The sequence below is a fragment of the Cicer arietinum genome, chromosome 7, assembly GCF_000331145.2.
Source record: "Cicer arietinum cultivar CDC Frontier isolate Library 1 chromosome 7, Cicar.CDCFrontier_v2.0, whole genome shotgun sequence".
Classification (NCBI taxonomy): Eukaryota; Viridiplantae; Streptophyta; class Magnoliopsida; order Fabales; family Fabaceae; genus Cicer; species Cicer arietinum.
Window position 1 is genome coordinate 49453358 of NC_021166.2, and position 22786 is coordinate 49476143.

The window sequence follows — 22786 nt, forward strand, 5'->3', positions numbered from 1 at the left end:
CAATTAGGGTTTGTAACTGATAAGGATCTCAAGAGCATGAAGATGATTCATATTTTAGTAAATTAGGATAAACTTTATATATTTTAATTTGGTTTGTATTAATTCTTAGTTTGCTTTGATTTGGAATTGTAATAGTTTTATTATTGATTTAGTTTTTGTTATGTGTAAGTGAAGATACTTTTCTTACTTACATTAAGTTTATTTTAGAAAGAAAAAAATAAGATGTAAGACTAATATGGGCCTAGAGAATGGTGTCACTTATGACCCATTTAGGTTTAGAGATAGACTTAGTATAAATAAGCATTTGTAACCTCATGGAGGGGCAGATTTTGATTATTATTTTTGTGAGGCTTTGCTCTCTAGAGTTCTTGAAAGAATTCATCTTGAACTTATCAAGGCTGTTAATCCTTGTGACGTTCTTTTTTTGGCTTATCAATCCCTAGATTGTGGCGTCATTTTGTTCTTTGTTTCGTTGCTGAATAATAATATTGAGTTTCCTTTACATCAAACCCTAATACTCCAATTCTTCCAATTTTCGTGATCAGTAACTTGTGTTCATATCTCGAGTTCTATATATTGTTTTTCGGTGTTTCAAAAGCCTAACTTGCGTTTCAGAACATCAACTTTCACCTCGTTTTGGAATCGGCCGAATCGGAGTTTCGCAGCGCCGTTTATCGCATTCACCAGCCATACGCGATTTTCACTCAAATTTGTAAGTTTCCGACCTAGAACGATCTTTAAAGTGAACTATGACTAACAAGATCATATCAGTAACCAACCTGAGTTAGTATTATATATATATATATATATATATATATATATTACACATATTTTTGTTTTCAAATTATCTAGAACAACATCAACTTTTATTCCTTTAGGATACGCCATGACTCAATCAGGCATCACATTCTACATAAGACGTATATGATGAAAGTAGACGTTGGGAACACATGACAACTAATTAATATTTTTGAGTGCATGAACAATGTATTAAAGAGGACACACAATCTTCCAATCAGTTCTTTGGTGCAAGTAACATACTACAGAGTGACTGCAAAATTTGAAGAAAGAGGGACATAGGCCAAGCAATGATGGCATCAGGTTTGATTTACTCAAATAAAATCATTCAAAATCTTAACAAGGAACGAACAATATTAAATTCCCATGAAGTTGTTATTCACAATAGAGTTCATAGTATTTTTACAGTTAAGGAGTTGGTTCGTCCACCAAGTGATCGTCCTGTAGGGACATTCAAGGTAGACCTCAACAAACGATGGTGTGATTGTGGTGAATTTCAAACATTATGTTATTCATGTTCACATGTTGTCGCCGCTTGTTCGTTTATTCATTGTGACTACATGATGTGTGTGTCTTCCAAGTATACATTGCAATGTATCTTTCACGTTTACAAGGAAGAGTTCCCAGCAATTCCTCTTCAATCATATTGGCCAAAATACAACAGAATAGAATTGTGCTACAATTCAACCATGAGAAGAGATCCAAAAAGTCGTTTGCGGGAGAAAAATTCACACCCCAAGAGATGTGGTTTGTATCAGAATGAGGGGCATAGCAAGAATAAATGCCCTTATCCTACTGAAAAAATTCCAATGGAAATTAATTCATTGTAATAAAGTTAGTTAATTTTGTATTTGTATGTTTAATTATAAAATTTTATTATTTTTATGAACTCCATTTTATTTAAAAAAATTTAATGATTGTAAAAAGTAAAATTTAATTAGATAATTATTATAAAAAAAATTAACATTGTATTTAATTTAATTAAATTAATAATTGTTGATTAATAAAATGTATATTTATTATTATGAAAGATGTTAACAAAAAATAATGTGTTGCATTATTTCACATTTATAAATTATAACTAACCACTTTCTCAGTAGGTATGTAATTATTATCAATAATAAAATAAATTTTATAATTAAAAAAAAATTACATTGAGAAATCGGTATGTGGGGGACCGATTTCTCTTCATTCTTTTAAAAAAGAAAAAAAAAACTTGAGAAGTTGGAGGAAGAGAAAACAATTTCTCACTTGTCAATGTTGAAAATTAAAAAAGGTGGTACTTTGTTATATAATTAATAGTAAATGGTAATTTGGTACTTTTTTATGATAGAACAAAAAAAAAGCCACGATATGTAAATTGACACATGTATGTTTCAGCTTTCAAAGTCTTTATGAATGAATTCTTTTAGTGTTATCTAATATCTATCTACAATCCCAATTGTTAACTTAAAATCTGCAAACTTCAATTAGGTCCCCCAACTAACATAAACTATAATATTAAATCATAAATAGAGGCAATTTATTGACTTCTTAGTATAGTCACATTGAAGAAATTGAATTTTTTGCAAATTCACACGCTCAAATAATTATCATTCGATCGAAATTAAACATTATTAAATATATAAATTTTATTTTTATTATTTAAAATATTAAATTTAAATATAAGTCGTTCAATCTTGATTGTACGATTCTAAATTTTTAATTGTAAAAATATACAGATCTGTTATCGTAACAAAATTATAAATACATGAAAGAGAAGAATTTAATTTTTATACATTGTCAATGTTTATAAATTAAACTTATATGGAAATAGTCAATTTTAAAACAGATATTTTATATGTAGTAGTATTTGTAGGTTAAGTGTTTTTTTTAGAGGAGGTTAAATATATTTTCGATGTTATAAAATTCACAACTTTTCCTTTTTCTTAGCAAATGCTAATAAATCAATGGTTATTGTAACTTTTTGAATTTGAACTAAAAAATTCCTTCTTAAAATTTATTTGATGCTCTTAGTTCATCAAGTGAACAATTTACAGTTTTATTTTAATTTCTATCAAAAATTTATATTGAATTTCAGTTTGCTATATTTTTTGTTTTATAAAGACCAAAAACATAATTAACTCTTATTTTTTCCTCCAACACATTTAAACTCAAAATTATACATATAAATTTATCGATCAAGTAATAATTTCTTAAGTGTCTTTTTTTTACTAATTTTTTACAAACTAACTAATTTAAAGTAACTAAATATAACAATACACTAAGTTATTAAAAAAAACAGGGTAGCCAACCCCATGCTACCTCTATCCTTTGCCCCTTCTTGTATCTATTTTTGGTGGGTAACAATCATAAATTAATACATGCATCTCTTAAACGTACTTGAATTGAAATACACTAATGAATCACAAAATATAATATAATTTTAATATAATTAAAAAATATTTTCAATGTTTTTTAATTGTGAATGGTGAAAATATTAAACTAAAGTATTTAATTACCGAAAGCTATAAACATTCACAACATTTTAAATGAGATATATTATAAAGGTTAAAATATACTTTTTAATCTTTTAATTTTAGTTCATATCCCGCTTAGATCTTTTAAATTTTTTTCTTCTATTTGAACTTTTAAGTGACATCTTATTTGCAATGTTAGACTGTATTGTATTGTCCATTTGCAAAAATAGACATTTTTTAGTAATTGCTTTAAAAAAAACTACATGTGTCAGTTATGAGGCTGATATGATAAATTATAAAAATAAACAATTCTCATATTGGTTATTTAAGTTTTAGAAAAATACATTTATAGTTCTCTAACTTTAAATCAATTTTTGCTTAGATCAAATCTTTATCTTCTTCGTCTTCATCATCTTCTTTAAAAAATCTAAAATGCAAAATTTGTAATTCCAATATAAAAACCCAAAACGTCGATCATTTTTTGGAGAAAAGTCAAGACATGAAATCTACAATTCCAACAAGAATTAAAAACTAAGTTGTTGCAAAAAAAGAAAAATTTACTATTAATTCACTGTAAATAAATAAGTGCTCAGTCCATTTTGAATATTTTTCAAGGTGTTTTTTTTTTCTTCACAAATTAGTTGTAGTTTGTTTTTGTTTGCATGGGTTTCAGGGATGATTTTTTCTCGTTGTAAATGTCATTCAGATTTCAAGAACTTTTTTTGTTTATTTCAAGAAGAATTTTTATGGGTTGCACAAACTAGTTGTTGATTTTGTTTTGATGGTTTTGAAGAAGAATTTATTCATCCATCCTAATCGATATCCAATCACAATTGAAAGGGATTTAGGGTTCCAAGCTACATGTTCTTCCAACAACACAAATTAAAATCTTCATCATCTTCATCATAAACTTTAAAATAGCCCAAAAAATCCCAATTCAAAAAACAAAGCAAACTTGAAGCTATAACCTAAAATATCCTGAAATCTGAATATGAATCTCATCTTAGAACAATAGGTTTACAATGGAAGATGATGAAGAGAAAGAAGGGTTAACCATTCAAACAACATGTAACTTAAAGTATCAGTTTGCGAAAACTAAAAAACATAAAGAATCAATGTGGGAGATGAGTCAAACTCAAATGATTGCAATGAGTTTCATTTTTTTAGGTTGGAAGAATTCTAAGAATTTTTTCAATTTTTTTTTTTAAAAAATACTAATTAAATTTTTTATTTTTGACACATCAACACCGCTATGCACTCGTTAGCATTATAACAATCACATAAAATTTATTTAGTAGAACTAACAGAAAGGGACATTTTTGTAAACAGATTATAACTTAAAAGGTTAAAGTTGCAAACAAAATGTAACTTAAATGACTAAATCGAGAAAAATGTATTTTAGTCTATTATAAAAATCCAAATATAAACTCATTAACTTGCAAGTCCAGTATCCTTCAAAATTTATATAAAAATGATATTATCATATTAATTAATTATAATTTTTTGTGATGGTATTAAAGTTTAAATGAATTAGATTTTGAGACTCATCAAAGTAAAGTCAGACTTCTAAATTTAAAAAATATTGATAGAGATACTTACATATCACTTATCAAAGAAACTCAGTACCTTATAAATTTGAGCGAAATTCATATTTACTAAACTCACCTACATTGTATAAGTTTCCTTTCTTACGACATTAGTAAGTTTTAGTTATAATATCACAATTTTTAACACAATTTATCATGTTACTTTATTTCATCGTCATAATGATCAAAGAATTGAAAAGAATTCAAAGATTTGGACATTGTTAGATTAAAAACAAATTTATTTGCATAAAACAATAAAATAAATTTTTTAAAATAATTTACATAGTTTAGAAAATTAATTGTTAATTTTACATATTTCTTAGTTATATACTATTTTCTCAAACCGCAAAAAAGTAAAAGGAGTTTGATCTGTTCATGTTGTGATATTGTTTGAATATTTAGATCGGTAATCTAAATATTATTATGATAAAATTCAATTTTTGCTAATATTATTGTGTTGTATTTGCATTATATAAATATGTACATATATTTTAATATATTAATATAAATAAAAATCACATATATTATGTTGTGTAGGTAGATATCAAAGTGCGCTAACTGATTCATTTTTGCGAGTCATTACCTATGTATATGTATTGTATTTGAAATGTAGGTTTTATCCTAACCAATGTGAATATTTTTTACGAACATTCAAAAAAAACATAGTCAATCATCTTTTAGTGAAAATTATTTAAATATATAGGTGACAACTCAAGAGTTGACGTGAAATAAATAAATTAAACATGTAAAATAAATTTTTTAAGTGATGTGGGGTTTATGTGGCATGTCAGCTTACATGTAATAATTTTTCGTTGACGAAATAATAGATAAATCATATTATCAACTTTTCAATATTAAACTTAAGAGTGAATAATTTATACGGTGATAACATCAATATAAAATCAATGTAAGAGTGAATAATTTATATTCAATTAACATATCCCATTATAATCTTTTAACAATAATAGTTTAAATATCAAACTTGGGTGATTGAATTCTTCAAACTGTTGTGGACAAAGGCGTGCAAACGGATGGGTCAAATCAGGTTTTTAGGTATGGCAGGTGGCTTTAAGCGGGTTCACACTTATTCAAAGTTCATAGTTCAATATTTGCTACTAATAAACTTTCAACCCCAATAAATTAATCACTAAGCGCTTGCCTGTAAAAATAGTGTAGCACAAACTATGTACCCAAATAACAATGATCAATTAGGTAGCAAGATATTTTATTCCAACACATGAAAATCAAAAGGTGCATATGCATCTTTAGTAAGAGTAACTACTAAACAATAAATAGAGTATCTCTCACAAATTCAAATCAAACAAAATGGAATTCAATATGACAGATGCTTTGCCTGCCACTCAAAAGAAATCATCCTACAAATAGAAATATCAAATCTTCTGATCCAAAGAAAAGGGCATGGGATCATTGAGTACTAATTATTCAACAAAATTTTCCGCAATACTTGGTTAATTCTCAAAACTAAAAGGTTTTTTCATCACCATCTAAAATAAAAATGCGAATAAAATTAAGCGCCACCGGATCCGTACTTCTTTCCGAGCATGATCACCTGCAACTTGTCGTAACCAGCGAGCACACCAGCACCGGCAACAGCACGGAGGATGTTAGCACCAGCTCCCTTAAACAAGGACTTGGCACCCTCGTTCTTGAGAATTTGTGAGAATGCATCCATGGAGCTCTTGTACTTGACTGCTTCGCCAGATGTCATCATCATTCTTCTTCTAACAGTGTCGATCGGGTAAGATGCTAGACCTGCACCATTGGTGATGAGCCATCCAAGTCCGAAGCTAGCAAAGAAACTATCCTGCAATGATCAAGAGACGAAACAAATGGAAATAGCTATCAGCAAATGATTGAACACAAAGCCTTTATTGAAAAATCAGAAACAACTTCTCTTTGCCTAATTTCGGTTAAAATAATAAGATCAACATCAGTATTGTCAAATAGCTGCTATAGCATAGCAGAATATGAACAAAGTGTTATTTTCTGCCATGAGCTATTTAGTACAAAGTGTTGTCAAATAGCAGCTAAAGTCGTGTTATAACACTGTAGCATAGCAGAATTTGAACAAACCACTATTTTCTGTAATCCGCGATTGACAACAATGACCAATATTAATGTGAACAGTAATACATATTAACACACTTAAGTTAGTCAGTCACCTAAAAGAATTTAGTCCAAAAAACATAATACAAGGTAAAGATAAGGATGCAAACCTGCAAAGATCCGGTTAGGAGAACTGGCTTCAAGGAATCGTACATTCCAAAGTAGAGACCGCGATACACAATGATTCCAACACAAGAAATGTTGAAACCACGGTAAAGGCCGGCAATACCATCAGATGCCAATGTCTTCTTGTAGACATCAATGAGACCATTGAATTGTCTTCCTCCTGCACCTTTCTTGGCAGCCTTTGCATCATTTGCCAGACGAGTACGAGCATAGTCAAGAGAGTAGACAAAGAAAAGGGATGATGCACCAGCAGCACCTCCTGAGGCCAAGTTACCAGCAAACCATTTCCAGTAACCATCCTTGTCCTTCTTGAAATTGAAGAGCCTCTTGAAGTAGTCCTTGAATGCAAAGTTCAAAGCCTAATAGAATTCGAAATTGCAAATTTAGCATCATATAAAACAAACCAAAACAGTTGTGAAGGCCAAATGGATAGTATAAAAATAATGGAGAAATAATAGAACTAACCTGAGTCGGGAAATAACGGATGACATTTGCGGTGTTACCTCTCCATAGGGCAACAACACCTTCATCAGCCATTGTTCGCTTAAAACAGTCACCGATTCCCTTGTAGGGCTCAGAAAGTCTACCGGCTTTAATCATCTCATCTTGGTTCTGGATCAAAAGCTTAATTCGTTCAATTGGAGCAGCAGCAGTTTTAGACACAGCAGCTGAAACTCCACCCATGAGAAAGTCAACAACAAAGTTTCCTTTCTCGGCGGGAGCTGCAACAAAGATAGGGGAAGCCGTTGTAGCTCTACATGCTGGCATCATAGGATACTGGAATGCAGGGTTGGAGTAATTCTCAAATGACCTCCTTTGGTACATTGAAAGACCAGTCTGGCGAGCAATATTCTCGATGATTCTAGGGCGCTGAACCTGATCAACCATGGTGACTGTCCTCAAAAAATTCAAGTTACACAATGTTAAATAAGGTTCATATAAATTAAGGAATGTGATCCTAATAGAACAGACAGAAAAACATGGTTAATATCTGAACAAGTAAGATAAGTGGATGTTTACTGGTTTATATATTCGGCAAAACAATCAGTTTGTCAATTGCAGATCTCAGAAAAAAAAACAATCCGTTCAGATTCAGCTAAGCTACAATGTTAAAGCATTGTTATAGCCTCTATTTGATAACAATTTTTACAAAATCATGTATCACAAAACAATAGTAGTTTCTTAAAATTCCACTATGCTATAGTGCTGTAGCAGCATTTGACAACACTGAAAACAGTCCTTCACTGTAATGTAAGGATCCAACTATTTAGTTCATCAACAATAAACACAAACCAGTGTTGTTAAATAGCAGCACTATAGTGTAGAGGAATATAAACAAATCACAATTTAGTACACTATTTAGTACAAATTTTTATTGCATAGCGAAATTTGAACAAACAACTATTTTCTGTGATCTGTGATTGACAACATTGACACAAACCTAACATCATCAGAGACAAGCATTTGGGCTTAGCAAGACAAACAACATATATAAACTGAAAAACATAAAACTCAAATCATGTCATCATTGACAAGTTCTAACTCCAATTGAGTGAATTGGAATATGCAATAACAAAATTCATTTTTCCAAGACCTAATAAAACAAATCATGTCCAATCTCCTAAATGATCAAATCAAAAATCAAATATCTTGCATATGAAAAGATTATGTGTCAGAAGTACTCTTAACTCAGACAGAATTCAATCCAAAAGCGAACGAATTAATCATAACAAGACCTTCATGCATTATTCTACTCATTGAACAAATGAACACTGAACAATATAATATAGATCACAAATAATAAATTAATGTTTACCTGTTAATAACACAATTTCAACAGCAAACAGAACCTGCAGAAAACAAAACAACGAAAAAAATTAATTTTTTCCAACTATTATTATTTACAGGTTCTGATCTGATCTCAAAAACGAAATCGAAACAAATGAGAATGATATACAAAGGATCTAATATATATTAAAAAAAATCACATAAAAAACATCAAGTAATCGAATCTTTAAAAGATCCATAGAAGAGTGAAAAAGAAAAGAACTTTTCACAACACCAAACAATAAGAGTGAGAGATTTAGCTTACAGATCAAGCGAATACAATTGAAGAGTATGAAGATCAAAGTCGAAAACAAGAATAACAAGAAGAAAAAGGGAAAAAGAAAAGAAAAAAAGCGTAGTAGTGTGTAAAGGAGAAAATACAAGAACAAGAGAAAAGAAAAGGAAGTAGGTTATATAAATAATAATTCACCTAGGAATAAGAAACGGAGTGTTGGTGGTTGGGCGAGTTTGTTGGAGAATTTCACAACGGCAAATGCAGATGCAAATGCCGCAGTTTGTTAGGGGTTGAGAGAGAGAGTCAAATTGAATGAGGGGGCGTGGGATTTTAAACTCACAAACTGACCCATTGGGCTTAGTGCTACTTCTCCCAATCAGAATCTGCCACGGAATCGCGTAAAATTAATCCAAAAATTAATTCATTAATATATTTTTTAAATATATTTTGAAATTATTGAAATATTGAAGTTTTACAATAATTTTTATTGTACTAATAATTAAATATATATTATTTTTTTAACTATTATTTATGTCGATGGAAGTGAGAGAACAAAAGTGAAAAAATAAAGCAAGAGAGGGTTTGGTTATTCAAATTTGAAATGAGTTATTTGAGTTGAAAAAAAAAACATGTGAAATACAATCATTTAAATATGAATGATAAATATTAACTTTATTATTTAAATATCAATAAAAATATTTAACATATATGTGGGTTGTATGGTCAATTATAATTAGACTTAAAAATTATTTATGTCCTTTAACTTATTTTAAAAGTTAAGTTTGGTCGCTCAACTTTAAAACCGATTAAATTGGTCACTTCACTTATTTTCATTCCATTTGGTTAACATTGTTAACCTTGGTGATGTAGCAGCATATAGGTAATATTATGTTGTTGAATGTGTTTCTCACTTTACTTCTTCCCCAAATAAACTTAAAGTTAACTGAAACTCAATAATTTTCAAAATTTCTTATTGTTTCTACGAAATAACCTTTGAGAGTTTTCGCCACTACATTTCTTCTTCCCGAAATTAATCAATTGGTGTTTATTAAAAGTAGATTTTTCCCAAAATTTCTTGTTGTTACTGCAAAATAGGTGAACATGGTGAATAAATTTAGTTCTTCTTCTTCTTCACAAACTTGTAAATTTCGAAATTTGTTTCAAAAAATGGGCTTTTTGGCTCGTGAAATGGAAGAAATTTTGGTGTTTTTAATTTTATTGAAGTATTATGTGTTGGTGTAATTTGTATTTTGACTAAATCACTAAAATGTCATCTGAAATTGTAGGGGTCAAGCATTAACCCCTATATTTTAAAAATAAGCAAATAATACATGATATTTAAAAGACATTGGGCAATATAGTATATATGTTAGTTTGTTCCGTTAATAAGGTTGATGTGCACGCTAATGGTTTACCTGATGAGCCTAACATTTAGTCAACTCATCGTCACAATTAATTTGCATAATTTTGAAAATATGAGAGTCTAATTTGTTCGATTTTAAAAATGAAATTGAAACTCAATTTTTTTTAAAAAAAAAACTACAACATTGTCATCATTCAACGATAATATATCTATCTATATATAATATAATTCATTTTTGGTCTTCTTCCTTGATTTCATACATTTTTCTTTCAAGAATCTTCATTTATACAATTTATTCTTTTTTTTTCATGGTGCTCAAAATGTTTAAAACAAAAAAAAAATAAAAAATCACTTATTATTCTTTCTCTAGGGGTGAAAGCTTGAACTAAGTGATTCTTAAATGTCTTGTAAAAGAAAAGTTGTTGTTAGAATTACTTATCCTAAAAATACCTTTGAAAGGGAATATTTTCCATACCCTATCTTCAATTTCTCTATCTTTAGATGATATATATAAATGCAACTTCTTTATATGGGTTCATGATGCTAAGGAACTATGTTTGATTAATTGGAAATGGACCAAGATGTGTGGAAGGCAAAATTCACAGTTTGTTAAAAAAATAATCAACTGAGCACAACGCAGCTAATAATGTTTGGAAAGCAAAAATAAAGGACAAATGAATCTCATTATCTAATGACTATGGAAGTGAAGAGATTTGGCAAACAAAGTTGATGGATATATGTGTGGCCACACTAAAGTAGTCAATATCATTTATTTGACCTTTCGATTTCAAATGTCTAGGTAGGAAATTGATAAACATATAGTAAAAAAGAGTCATTTGTGAATCAATTTGTTCATAAATAGTCCATGAATCAATTAGCTAATTTAAAAATATGTATTTTAAAAAGAAATGTGTATCTTGAAAATTTTCCACATAAAAATACTTGAAAAAATTATATTACTTTAATTATAATTTAATGTATAAACTATATGCGCGAGAAATATTTGTCATTGAAAATTTAGTTAATAGATTATCATTTATGTGTCAAAATGTTAAAAGAATAATGTATATTGGATTAGAAGTGTTTTTTTAGATATAAAAGTATTCTACCATTGCACCCATACTTAAACCTACTACTGACAATCAACGTGAAAAGACAATTTTACTTTTTTAACCATATATAATAAGTTTTAAAATTGATAGTTTCAGAAGTTTTAAATTTTCTAAATAAGGATTACATTTCGAAAATTTCTAAATCTGGAAAGTTTAGAAAGTTTCTAAATCTTTAAAGTTTTCAAATATGGAAAGTTTTGAAATTTTCTCTATTTCAAAAGTTTGAGATTGCTCGAAATTTTCGAAAATTTAGAAAATTTCTATTTCGAAGTGTTCAAAACTTTTGAAAATTTAAACAATTTTATTTTGAATGTATCTTTTGAATGAGGTAAGAATAATATAATAATTGTTTAATGATTTATATCGAAAATGAGAATAATAAAGTAGATATATGAGACATTAGAGGTAAATATCTTTTGAATGAGGTAAGGATAATACAATAATTGTTTAATACTTTATATCGAAAATGAAATAATAAAATTGACATATGAGATAAATATCTTTTATTAGTTAATTAATTAAAATATCTTCTTTAGGAAATCAATTAGTTGAAAATAAAATGTGTATTTCTTTAATAATATATGTCTTAAATATCCTTTGATAGAAACTTGAGAAAAACTATAATACATACATTAATTTTAATTTATTATATAAATCATATATGGAACAAATAAATTTTATTAATAAATTAATTAAAAATGGTCTTTCATGAATTAATTAGTAAAAGAAAAATGTGTATTTATTAGTATTTTTTAAATATCTTCTAAATACACGTGTATATAAAACATAACACAATCATTATAATTTAGTATATAAATTATAATAAATTATAAACTAGACAACTATTTGTCCTTATACGTAAAATGAGAAATTGTTTATGAAATATGGAAAAAAATATTACTTGAGAAAACATTTATTTACATCTTTCACATTTATTTTTCTAAGCTTCATATATATAATTTGTTAACTAGAAGATGCACCGAACATAGCAGTAAGGTTCTGGTAAAAAAAACATTTCAGAAAGATATAATTGTATTATACCATACTATGTGTTGAATAAAATTTAAAGTTATAATTGTATTTTATTAATATTTCAGAAAGATATGAAAGGTTATTTACCGTGATATATGAAAGGTTATTTAACGAATCTTTTATATGAAAGTACTAAGTATAATATTTTGCTCAAGTTTTAATAATATTTTATAGTTATTTTTGAAGTTTTTAAAATAACAAATTATCTATCATGGTAAATAACCTTTCATGATTTATGGGTATTCGTTTACATCAAAACATTTCAAATAAAAATTCTAAAACAATTTAATAAATTTAAAATCGCACAAAATTAAATATTATTAAATTAATTTTAATATTATTTTGTGAAAATTATTCGAATTTGATCAGAATCTTTTTTCAAAATCGAATCAAATAATATAAGAAGTTACAATTTAAAAAATATATATTTTTAAGTTTTACTTTGATTCTTTAAATTTTGTTTGTTCATTTCATTCTATTGAGTTATAAATATTAGACATTTTATTCCATAAATTATTTTTGTTCTATTCTAGTCCCTTAATCTATAAACTAAAAATATGTTGGTCTTTGTTTTTTTTTATTGAATTTTTTTTATCTTTTAAATTACAAAAATTAAATATTTTGATTCCTTAACTTACAATTTTAGATAATATTAGAAATAATCAAAGTGTATAATATTTGTAATTTAAATTACTAAAATATTTAACATTTATAATTTAAAAGACTAAAATAGAACGAAAATAATTTGAGGTACCAAAGTGTTTAACTTTATAACTTAAGGGAATACCATGAAATAAACAAAATTTAAGGGATCAAAATAAAATCTAAAAATATTTAAAGGACCAATAATGTAATTTAACCTTTATTTTTTTATTAATATGAGATATTGCATTAATCTATTATTATTAGTCTTAATTTTTTCAGAATAAAAAGTTTAATTTTTTTTCTAATGGTATCAATCGATACAATTTAAACTACATAAATTTAAATCGAATTAAGTTTTTTTTAAAATCTCATCCAAATCAAACCACAAATATATTAGTTTTTGAATTGAATAATATTTTTTATTCAATTGAAACTGCACCACTAACACCCTAACCCTAATGTGATCCATATATATATGATTTTTATTTATTAGTTATAATAAATTAGTCTTACACTAATAAACGTGGGTTGTCATATGTTGAAGGGTTTTGTACCAGTCACCCCCCAATTTTACCTGCCACCCCCCAGTCATGATTAAAAGACTATTTTACCTTCCATCTCATCTATAAAAACCCAAAAAAAAATTTACTTACATTTTTCACCAACTCATTCGAAAATTTCAAATATCCGATTTTGATCCAACCCATCCCTCGAATATCTGAAAGATTCGAAACGCAAAAGTAAGTTCATTTTCGAAACTTTGCATATTTTCGAAACTTTGCATATTTTCGAAACTTTCGAAATGCATCCCTCGAAAGTTTTGAAGATTCAAAACAAAAACTTTCGAATGTTTACTTGAATCTGAAATGTTCGAAACGCTGCTTCCTCGAATTTTTTGAAAGCTTTGAAACAAGAAACTTTCGAAAGTTTCTTGAATGTAGAAAGTTTCGAAATGCAAGGCAGTGAAAGTTTCGAAAGGCTTGGCAAATTTTCGAAGTTGAGGGAAAGTTTCGAACGTCTTGGAAAATTTTCGAAATGCATTTCGAAATTTTTGAATTCCTTCAAAGTTTCGAAACATTATTTATATATTGTTTATAATTTTTTTGAAACTAAATGGGAAACATTATTTATATATTGTTTATATATTGTTTACATATTGTCTTGGGAAACATTATTTATATATTGTTACATTATTTTTGTATTGTTTATAATTTTTTTAATATTTATATATTTATATTTTGCAGTGCCTAGGATGAGAGGTGCGTTCGGCCAAATTATTCGCAACATTATAGGTGGTGATGGTGCAGAGAGAATTCCACCAACGACATCAAATAGACGACGAAACGAAACAAATCGTCAAATTAGGCAGCATCGTCGAAGACAAGACACCCATGATGATGTCCCTGAGCCTCAGATGGATGAGGTTGTCCGTGAGCCTCAGATGGAGGAGGATGTCCCTGAGCCTCAGATGGAGGAAGATGTCCCTGAGCCTCAGTTGGAGGAGGATGTCCCTGAGCCTCAGATGGAACATGGTGATGATGCTGGATTCCCCGGAGGACCTATGTTGAGACATGTGTTGACACAGTATGAGCACCACGTGGCTCGGCGGCTATGGGAAGGAGAGGTATATTTCAATTTGAGGCATTTTAAGTCTATTTAATTCAAGTGTTTATTGAAATATATTTATTCAATTATATATTTAATTGTTTATTTAAATTTATATATTTAAATATTAAATTAAGTTTATTTAATTAATTGTTTAGTTAAATTTATATATAATTAATTGTTTAGTTAAATTTATATATAATTAATTGTTTAGTTAAATTTATATATAATTAATTGTTTAGTTAAATTTATATATAATTAATTGTTTAGTTAAATTTATATATAATTAATTGTTTAGTTAAATTTATATATAATTAATTGTTTAGTTAAATTTATATATAATTAATTGTTTAGTTAAATTTATTTAAATTTATTTATTCAAATATTTGTTTAAGTTGATTTAAATTTATTTTATTCAAATATTTGTTTAAGGTTATTTAATTAAGTTTATTTAATTTGTTGTTTGTTTAAATTTATTTATTCAATTAGTTGTTTAAGTTGATTTAATTAATTGTTTATTTAAATATATTTATTGAATTATTTATTTAATTAATTGTTTATTTAAATTTATTTATTCAATTATTTGTTTAAGTTGATTTAATTAATTGTTTATTTAAATATATTTATTGAATTATTTATTTAATTAATTGTTTATTTAAATTTATTTATTCAATTATTTGTTTAAGTTGATTCAATTATTTGTTTAAGATTATTTAATTAATTAATTACTTTGTAATTACTCGCAGGATCGTGGACCGTTAAAAGTCATTACTCATGGATTGAAGTTGAAGAAGTTTTCCGAAGTTCCTGTGCCACATCCTGTAGAGCATTGGATTCGGGAATCTGGGCTGCTACCTCTGTTTTCGGCCTACCTCACTATGGCTGATGCTGGTCTAATCTCCGCATTTATTGAAAGATGGCACAGGGAGACTAGCTCATTTCATTTGCCATTTGGAGATATGACTATTACTTTAGACGACGTCGCGACTCTCCTTCACATATCACCCCATGGTAAATTTTTTGATGCACATGTGAATATGAACACAAATAATGCTGCAAGAGATAGAGGCATCAACATACTCCCAATATGAAGGATCACGAGGAGTATCAAATTCTTTTTTCTTTTTACCAGCTCCTTTGGTTCTCACTTTCTCTGGTGGTGCAAGTATTGATGTGGTATGTGGAAATACAACTTCACGCACCTTTGCCTTGAATATCCTTTGACTTATAATATCGTGTGTCTTCATGTACGCTTTCATTGCTTCCAACTCTTCAGAAAAGTCATAATCTGATAAAGATTCTTCATCCTCTAATTCATGTGCAATGCTTAACTGTTTCCAAAAATCATGAATGCTATCTAAAGGGATAGCATTACCATTTATCTGCAACTTAGCCAACTCACAAGCACATGGTAATCCATGAGTTGTTCTAATTGAACAACCACATTCTGTTTTGTTAGTGCCTACAATCTTCACCCTTTCCAACTGGTTATCAATTAATTTCATACCTTTTCTTGATACACAGTGATGTAGATTTTGAAAAAATTGTGAATTATACCCGTGCTCAACATCCTTGATGGTTTTCTGAAAAGAAGATTGAATGATACATATTTGGTTCTTCAACATCATATTCACTGCATCCCAACTTTTACACAAATCACCAAAACTAGTTTGAAGCATGTTTTTCAATCTCCAACGAGCAGACTCAACTCTACAAATAAATTAAATAACACAAATTAAAACAAATCACATAAACTAGTAAATCATGTTTGCTAAAACAACACAATTCATATTTTAAAAATACCTGTTAGATGTTGTGTTCCCCAAATGCATCACTCTATTGGTCCAAACATTGACAAACCTTTATTTGTAAGGTGTTAACCATGAATCTTTCACATAATCAACAAAAAGAATAATATCGGCACACAATAGCTCAAATTGTTGCAAATGATGATCGTACTCTTCCACACTAGTCGAATAGACAATCTTTTTTCATAAATCCATTACTTCTTCTTGTCTATCATTTTTGACATATTGTTTGCATTTTGCCCCAACATTTTTTTCAATATGAAAACGACATAGCAAATGTATTGAAGTAGGAAACACAACACTAATCGCATTCATCATGGCAAGATCTCTATCAGTCACAATAACTTTAGAAATCAAAGACTCAGATTTGAACAACATTCGTACCTTTTCAAATGCCCATATGAAGTTATCTTGTCGCTCTTTTTCCAAATAAGCAAACCCAACTGAAAATGTCAAACTAGTAGATGTGACACCGACTATTTCAAGTAATGGTAACCGATATATGTTTGTTTTGCATGTGCTATCACATATCAAAACAAAATGAAATGTGTTTAACAACTTTATACAATCAGGATGTGTCCAAAAAATATCTCTCAAAATATCATAATTTTCCCGTCTTTTTGTCCAATGCACATAATTTCTTGTTGTATTAACTTCAACAGATGCTGCATTTCTGTGTACAGACCTCTCAATGATGATCGATAAGTACTCCTTGCTTTATATATTTGACTGGGAATAGTGACATTGGTTTCATTTCTCACTTTCAAAGCATTTAGAATGAATCTGGGTGCAAGCTTATACTTTGTCATATCATTGACAAATTTCATCTCTTCTTCGTTTAAATGCCCCAAATAAGAATGACCGGTTACATTATCAAGTAATTCATGATTGTGTATCCCACAACGAACACTAATTTTCCATCATTCACCGACACTTAATGGTACACATCTGGGTGATGAATCATCAGTAGTAATAATAATACCTGATTAGTGGTGAATTTTTCTGTAGAATCTATAACATTTTTTGAAGCAGAAACATCAACTCTACTCATATCTAATTTCAAAATTAGTAACAAATTTAATTAAAAATAATATTCTAAATATTGAATTTAAAAAAAAATTAAAAATAATTTCTAACATAAATATTAAATTTAAAAAAAAATTAAAAAACATTTCGAAACTTTGACTTATTGTAAAAGTTCGAAATCTGATTTTCGAAAATCTTAAACATTAGAATAAAACATTCGAAACTTTTGTGAAAATCCAAACTTTCGAAGACCAAATTTCATTTCGAAATTTTGTAAAATTCGAATATACATTTCGAAAGTTTCGTGAAAGGCCAAATGTTCGAAGCATTAGTGTATTTCGAAACTTTCAAATGCAAGCAAATATTCGAATAATGTCCATTTCGAAAATTTGGTGTTTATCCAAATTTTCGAAAATTTGTATTTTTTTGAAAGAAATTGCATTTCGAAGGTTTTAAAATAACAAAAGTTTCAAGTAACTTACTAAAATTCATTTTGAAACTTTTAAACTTTCGAATCCAACATTTTTTTTCAAAATTTTCGAAAGTGGTGGGGTGTGAAATCAGAATGGTAATTTTTTTATGATGTTATACTGTTTTACAGAGGGGTATAATAGTCTTTAAAAAATACTGGGGGGGTGGCAGGTAAATTTGGGGGGTGCATGGTACAAAACTCTATGTTGAATTCATCAATCGGACTATAGTCCCATTGGGCCAGACGGTTACTTGGGCTTGGGCTAGCACTCAGGTTTAATTTGTTCTGGTCCAATAATTATCCGGATCCATAGTCCGACCCAGGATCCATAACCCGACCCAAAAATGGATTTTGGTGTTTTTTTTGTGAACTATAAAAGGAGAAGCTGAAAATACCGAAACCTAATTGATGCTACTGCAGGTAACTGAATCTCTTAATTTTTTTTTATCCCCTTTTCCCATTGATCCATCAATGTTGTAATTTATTCGTTTGTTTTTCATATTGCTCTTTGATTTCTGTTCCAATAGTTGAAATTGGTTGTTTGGTTTTTGAATTAGGAATTATTGTATTTTCTTTTGTTCAGGAAAATGGCTCCAAAGCAGCCAAGTACAGGTCTTTTTGTTGGATTGAACAAAGGTCATGTTGTTACCAAGAAGGAGTTGGCTCCACGACCCTCAGATCGTAAAGGGGTAAGATTTCAATTTTAGATTTTTAATTTCGTTTTGTTTAATTTTGATGCAGTGTTAGTGTTAACCTTTTTACATATCACAACCAATAGAATATGTGATTTTTAAAATAGTTTTAATTAAAGACTAGTATTTTTAATAATTCAACTTTTGTTGTTGATTGGTTTAACTATTACACTGCATACTAATTAAATTCTTTGGGATTTAGGTTTTTAAGTTTGTTGGATTTGTTGTTAGAGATTGAGTACATTTGTAAAAAATGCTCAAGCAGTGTGAAAATATTTGATAATGTGATTTGAGTTGAGTTCTATAGAAGGCAGGCAGTGGTTTACAAGAACTTTGATTTTGTAGTCTGTATTTTCAGTGCTTTTGATTTTTGTAATGACAACTTTCTGTTATAATTTTTAGTCTGATTTTAATAATATGTTGAAAAAACAGAGCTAATTGTCACAAAGATGATGTGAAATGAATCCTCAATGAGTATATTTGAGTTGCTACTATATGATAATAAAGCAGCTTTTTATGGTTCATATCAATTGTTTCTGTTACTTGGCATTTTCATATTTAAAAGATAAATTATTTGTTTTGTTATTATAGTGCGACTGTAGTACTATAATATATGGCCAGAACAAAAATTAACTTGAAGTTTGTTGATTTGAGTATAAATCTGTGCTTGAAATGTCTTAAATGATACTGAATGAAAGACAAAATACAGAGAAGAAGGAAATTGTTGAAAGGGTCTATGAGAGTGATTTTTGTTTCGATATTCTGTGCTTGCTTATCTTTAATGTTTTCCACTCAACAGAAAACAAGCAAGAGAGTACACTTTGTAAGGAACCTCATCCGTGAGGTTGCTGGCTTTGCACCTTACGAAAAGCGTATAACTGAGTTGCTGAAGGTCGGAAAGGATAAGAGGGCACTGAAAGTTGCCAAGAGAAAACTTGGAACTCATAAACGCGCAAAGAAGAAGCGTGAGGAAATGTCTAACGTTCTCCGAAAGATGAGGTTTGAACTTCATTGCTTGTGTTTATATAACAAGTGTTTTATTATAAATTAAATATATTGTTACTTTATGAAAATATCTTATGTTATCTTTTAATTTTGTGCAGGGCTGGTGGAGCAGGAGACAAGAAGAAATAAGTATTGTTTTGATGGACGTGCTATATTAACTTTTCTGTGGTTAAATTTTGTTCAAGTGTTTATGGTTAGAAATGTACTACATTTAACTGAGACATAACTGAGACATAGTTAAAATCAAAATTTCAAGAAAACTTATTATATTGCACGTGTGTTTCTGTATTATTACTTGATATCAACAGATTAAGATGATCAAGTTATCATAAAAATATCTTGTGTATGAATGACAAACTTTGATGATTGATACGGGATGGTTTTAGTTAGGATTGAAAAGTAATTAGGAGGGGTTAAATTAACTGGATATATGTTTTCTTATTTAATGTTTAAGAGAAATTGAGAAAATAGATTAATGCTGGTTGTAACATATATGTAATATTAAGTTGTTGAAAGCATTTCCCACTTTACTTCTTGTTCCCCAAATCATTCTTTTCCCCAAATCAATCTAGGGTTCACTAGAATTCAATATTTCTTAATTTTGTTGTTGTTTCTTTGAAATAAGTTTTTCTTCTCCAAATTAATTAATTAGAGTTCATTAAAAGTTAATTTTCCTAAAATTTGTTGTTGTTTTTACAAAATAGGTGAATATTGTTGTTTTTGCTAAATTTTGGTGTTTTTAATTGTATTTATGTATTATGTGTTGGTGTAATTTGAATAATTTTGAGTAAATCACTAAAATGTCGCCTGAAATTGAATGGGTAAACATTAACCCATTAGATTTTATTAAACTAACAACTCAATCTACATAGTAAGACTAACAATTCAATTTTTTATTAAAAAAATTACCACTGTCATCATTACAACTGTATCATCTCAATTTATATATAATATAATTTTTTTGGTTTTTTCTTGATTTTATATCTTCTTTCAAAAATCTTTAATTTATTCTTTTTCCTTTTTAAGATGTTTAAATCGTAGTAAATGAATGAATCAAAAACTATTTATTATTATTTCTCTAGGAGTGAAAACTTAAATTCAATGATTCTCAAATATCATTATAAAAGAAGAATTGGTAGAGTTGCTTCAACTAAAAATGAGTGAAAGCTTAAATCTGAAGAGATTTTTTTGCACGTTTTTTTTCTTCTTCAATTTTTCTAATTTTTTTGGATGATATATATAAATGCAACATGTGTTTGGATGATATATATAATTTTTCTAATTTTTCTAATTTTTCTTCTTGTGATCTCTATCATACGAACATGTGTTTGATTGCACGAATATAAGTAGTTTAATTACTAGTATGTTATATATGACGACTCTTCATCATATGCATATTTTTCATTATTTTTAGTCTTATCTATATTTAATTTGAAGAGTTATTTGATATATTTTGTTGATTTTAGTTCTTTGATTTAATGAAATATTTATGTTCTTATTTTCTTGATTAAGTAGAGATTTTTCGTAGTTTTGCGTTGTTTCTTTGTTTTAGTGCAGTGCTGAATTTTGGTGAGAAATCAACATGACCTGTGTAGAGTATTTCAGCCATATCTGGAGTTGTACATGTCCAATTGGAGTAAAAGGAAAATGCAGAAAACGTCAAACAGAAGAAGCTGTGCGCCTGAAACGCAACAGCGGCGCCTGGGGCGCATTTTCCCCCTTTTGAATTTGCCGAGGCGCGCTTGAAGCACAACATATGCACCTGGAGCGCGTGACACATGACATCATTCATTAAAATGCATTTTTTTTTACTTTCTATGTATCTTTTTGACTATTGAGAAGTTGGGAGACTTGTGCCATAGCAGAGAAACTCAAAGACGACCGTTTCTAACACCATTGGAGCAGTTTTATCAAGAATCATTCATGAATCTTTCTTGTAATCCTTCTCTAATCTCTATCTTTTCTATCTCTGTCATGAGTAACTAAATCCTATTTGTTAGGGATGAGTGTAACAAGACGAAACCCTTATTTTTCTGATTTGATTTCTAGTTATATGAATGAGTTTATTGAATTATTTTTCTCATCTCTATGCTTAATGCATTTTCTTGCTTGATCAACATTAAAATATTTTACAATTTGTATTTTGAAAAGGAAGTGGACTTTACGAATGGTTGAGATGAAAAATTCATGAATTTGTAGTATAGGGATAGATGCAGATCATGAAACCAATTAAATTAGTTGCAAAGACAATAGTTTAACAATAGAATTCTTGTACGGTAAGACTTGATTTTAATCTTAAATTCACTATGGAATTAAGGGTTACTTTTGAATTAAAGGTTCTGTTACTAAGACATTAGGGCAAGAATAATAAAGAGAATTCAGTAATAACTCAATAAAGGAATTCAATAACTAGGATCAAATTAGACACCAATGTTGGATTCAAAATAAAACTCATCCCTGACATTTTTCTTATTATAAAAGATCAATTTTATTACCGTTGTTAGTTTTACTTATTATTTCAATCAAATCAGAAACTTTTTGTTCAATTCTCGTAATTAAATATAATTCAATAGTAAAACACAATCCTTGAGTTCGACACTTGGTACTATCGTTTTATTTATTACTTGCAACGATTCAGTACACTTGCTGAAACGCTATCAATATAAAAAATATAATATGTATTAGATGTATGGTTTAAAGTGAAGTATCACATGGTTCATCCTCACTATATGATATGTTATTCATGATAAGTGGGACACTGCTTACATACTTCGTTATGTCCAAATTCACTAAAATATGTTGTTTATTGACAAGTCATAGTAAGTAGGATAACATCTTATAGTCTAAAATGACAATTCTTGATCAATA

At 28.4% G+C, this 22786-nt stretch overlaps 3 protein-coding genes across 6 annotated transcripts; 2 read left to right on the forward strand and 1 right to left on the reverse strand.

Moving 5' to 3' along the window:
- Nucleotides 1–6154: 6154 nt before the first annotated feature.
- On the reverse strand, nt 6155–9492 carry LOC101488828 (ADP,ATP carrier protein 1, mitochondrial-like). Of its 4 annotated transcripts, none has more exons than XM_004510907.4 (5): nt 9354–9492; nt 8913–8946; nt 7562–7989; nt 7081–7455; nt 6155–6668 (listed from the first exon to the last, which is right to left on the reverse strand). In XM_004510907.4, exons 3-5 carry the CDS (start codon nt 7982–7984, stop codon nt 6372–6374), a joined length of 1095 nt encoding a protein of 364 aa, XP_004510964.1. In that variant the 5' UTR covers nt 7985–7989; nt 8913–8946; nt 9354–9492; the 3' UTR covers nt 6155–6371. The 4 variants fall into 4 exon arrangements, with proteins under 4 accessions (XP_004510964.1, XP_004510962.1, XP_004510963.1 ...); XM_004510905.4 differs by having other exon boundaries at nt 7562–7994; XM_004510906.4 differs by lacking the exon at nt 9354–9492 and adding an exon at nt 9189–9311 and having other exon boundaries at nt 7562–7994.
- Nucleotides 9493–14562: 5070 nt separating this feature from the next.
- On the forward strand, nt 14563–16006 carry LOC140918841 (uncharacterized). Its single transcript, XM_073363640.1, has 2 exons — nt 14563–14934; nt 15662–16006. The coding sequence occupies exons 1-2, from the start codon at nt 14563–14565 to the stop codon at nt 16004–16006; spliced, it is 717 nt and encodes a 238-aa protein (XP_073219741.1).
- Nucleotides 16007–18749: 2743 nt separating this feature from the next.
- Nucleotides 18750–20192, forward strand: LOC101488247 (large ribosomal subunit protein eL36x-like). The gene is made up of 3 exons (XM_004510904.4): nt 18750–18910; nt 19713–19912; nt 20017–20192. Exons 1-3 carry the CDS (start codon nt 18809–18811, stop codon nt 20045–20047), a joined length of 333 nt encoding a protein of 110 aa, XP_004510961.1. The 5' UTR covers nt 18750–18808; the 3' UTR covers nt 20048–20192.
- Nucleotides 20193–22786: the final 2594 nt, after the last annotated feature.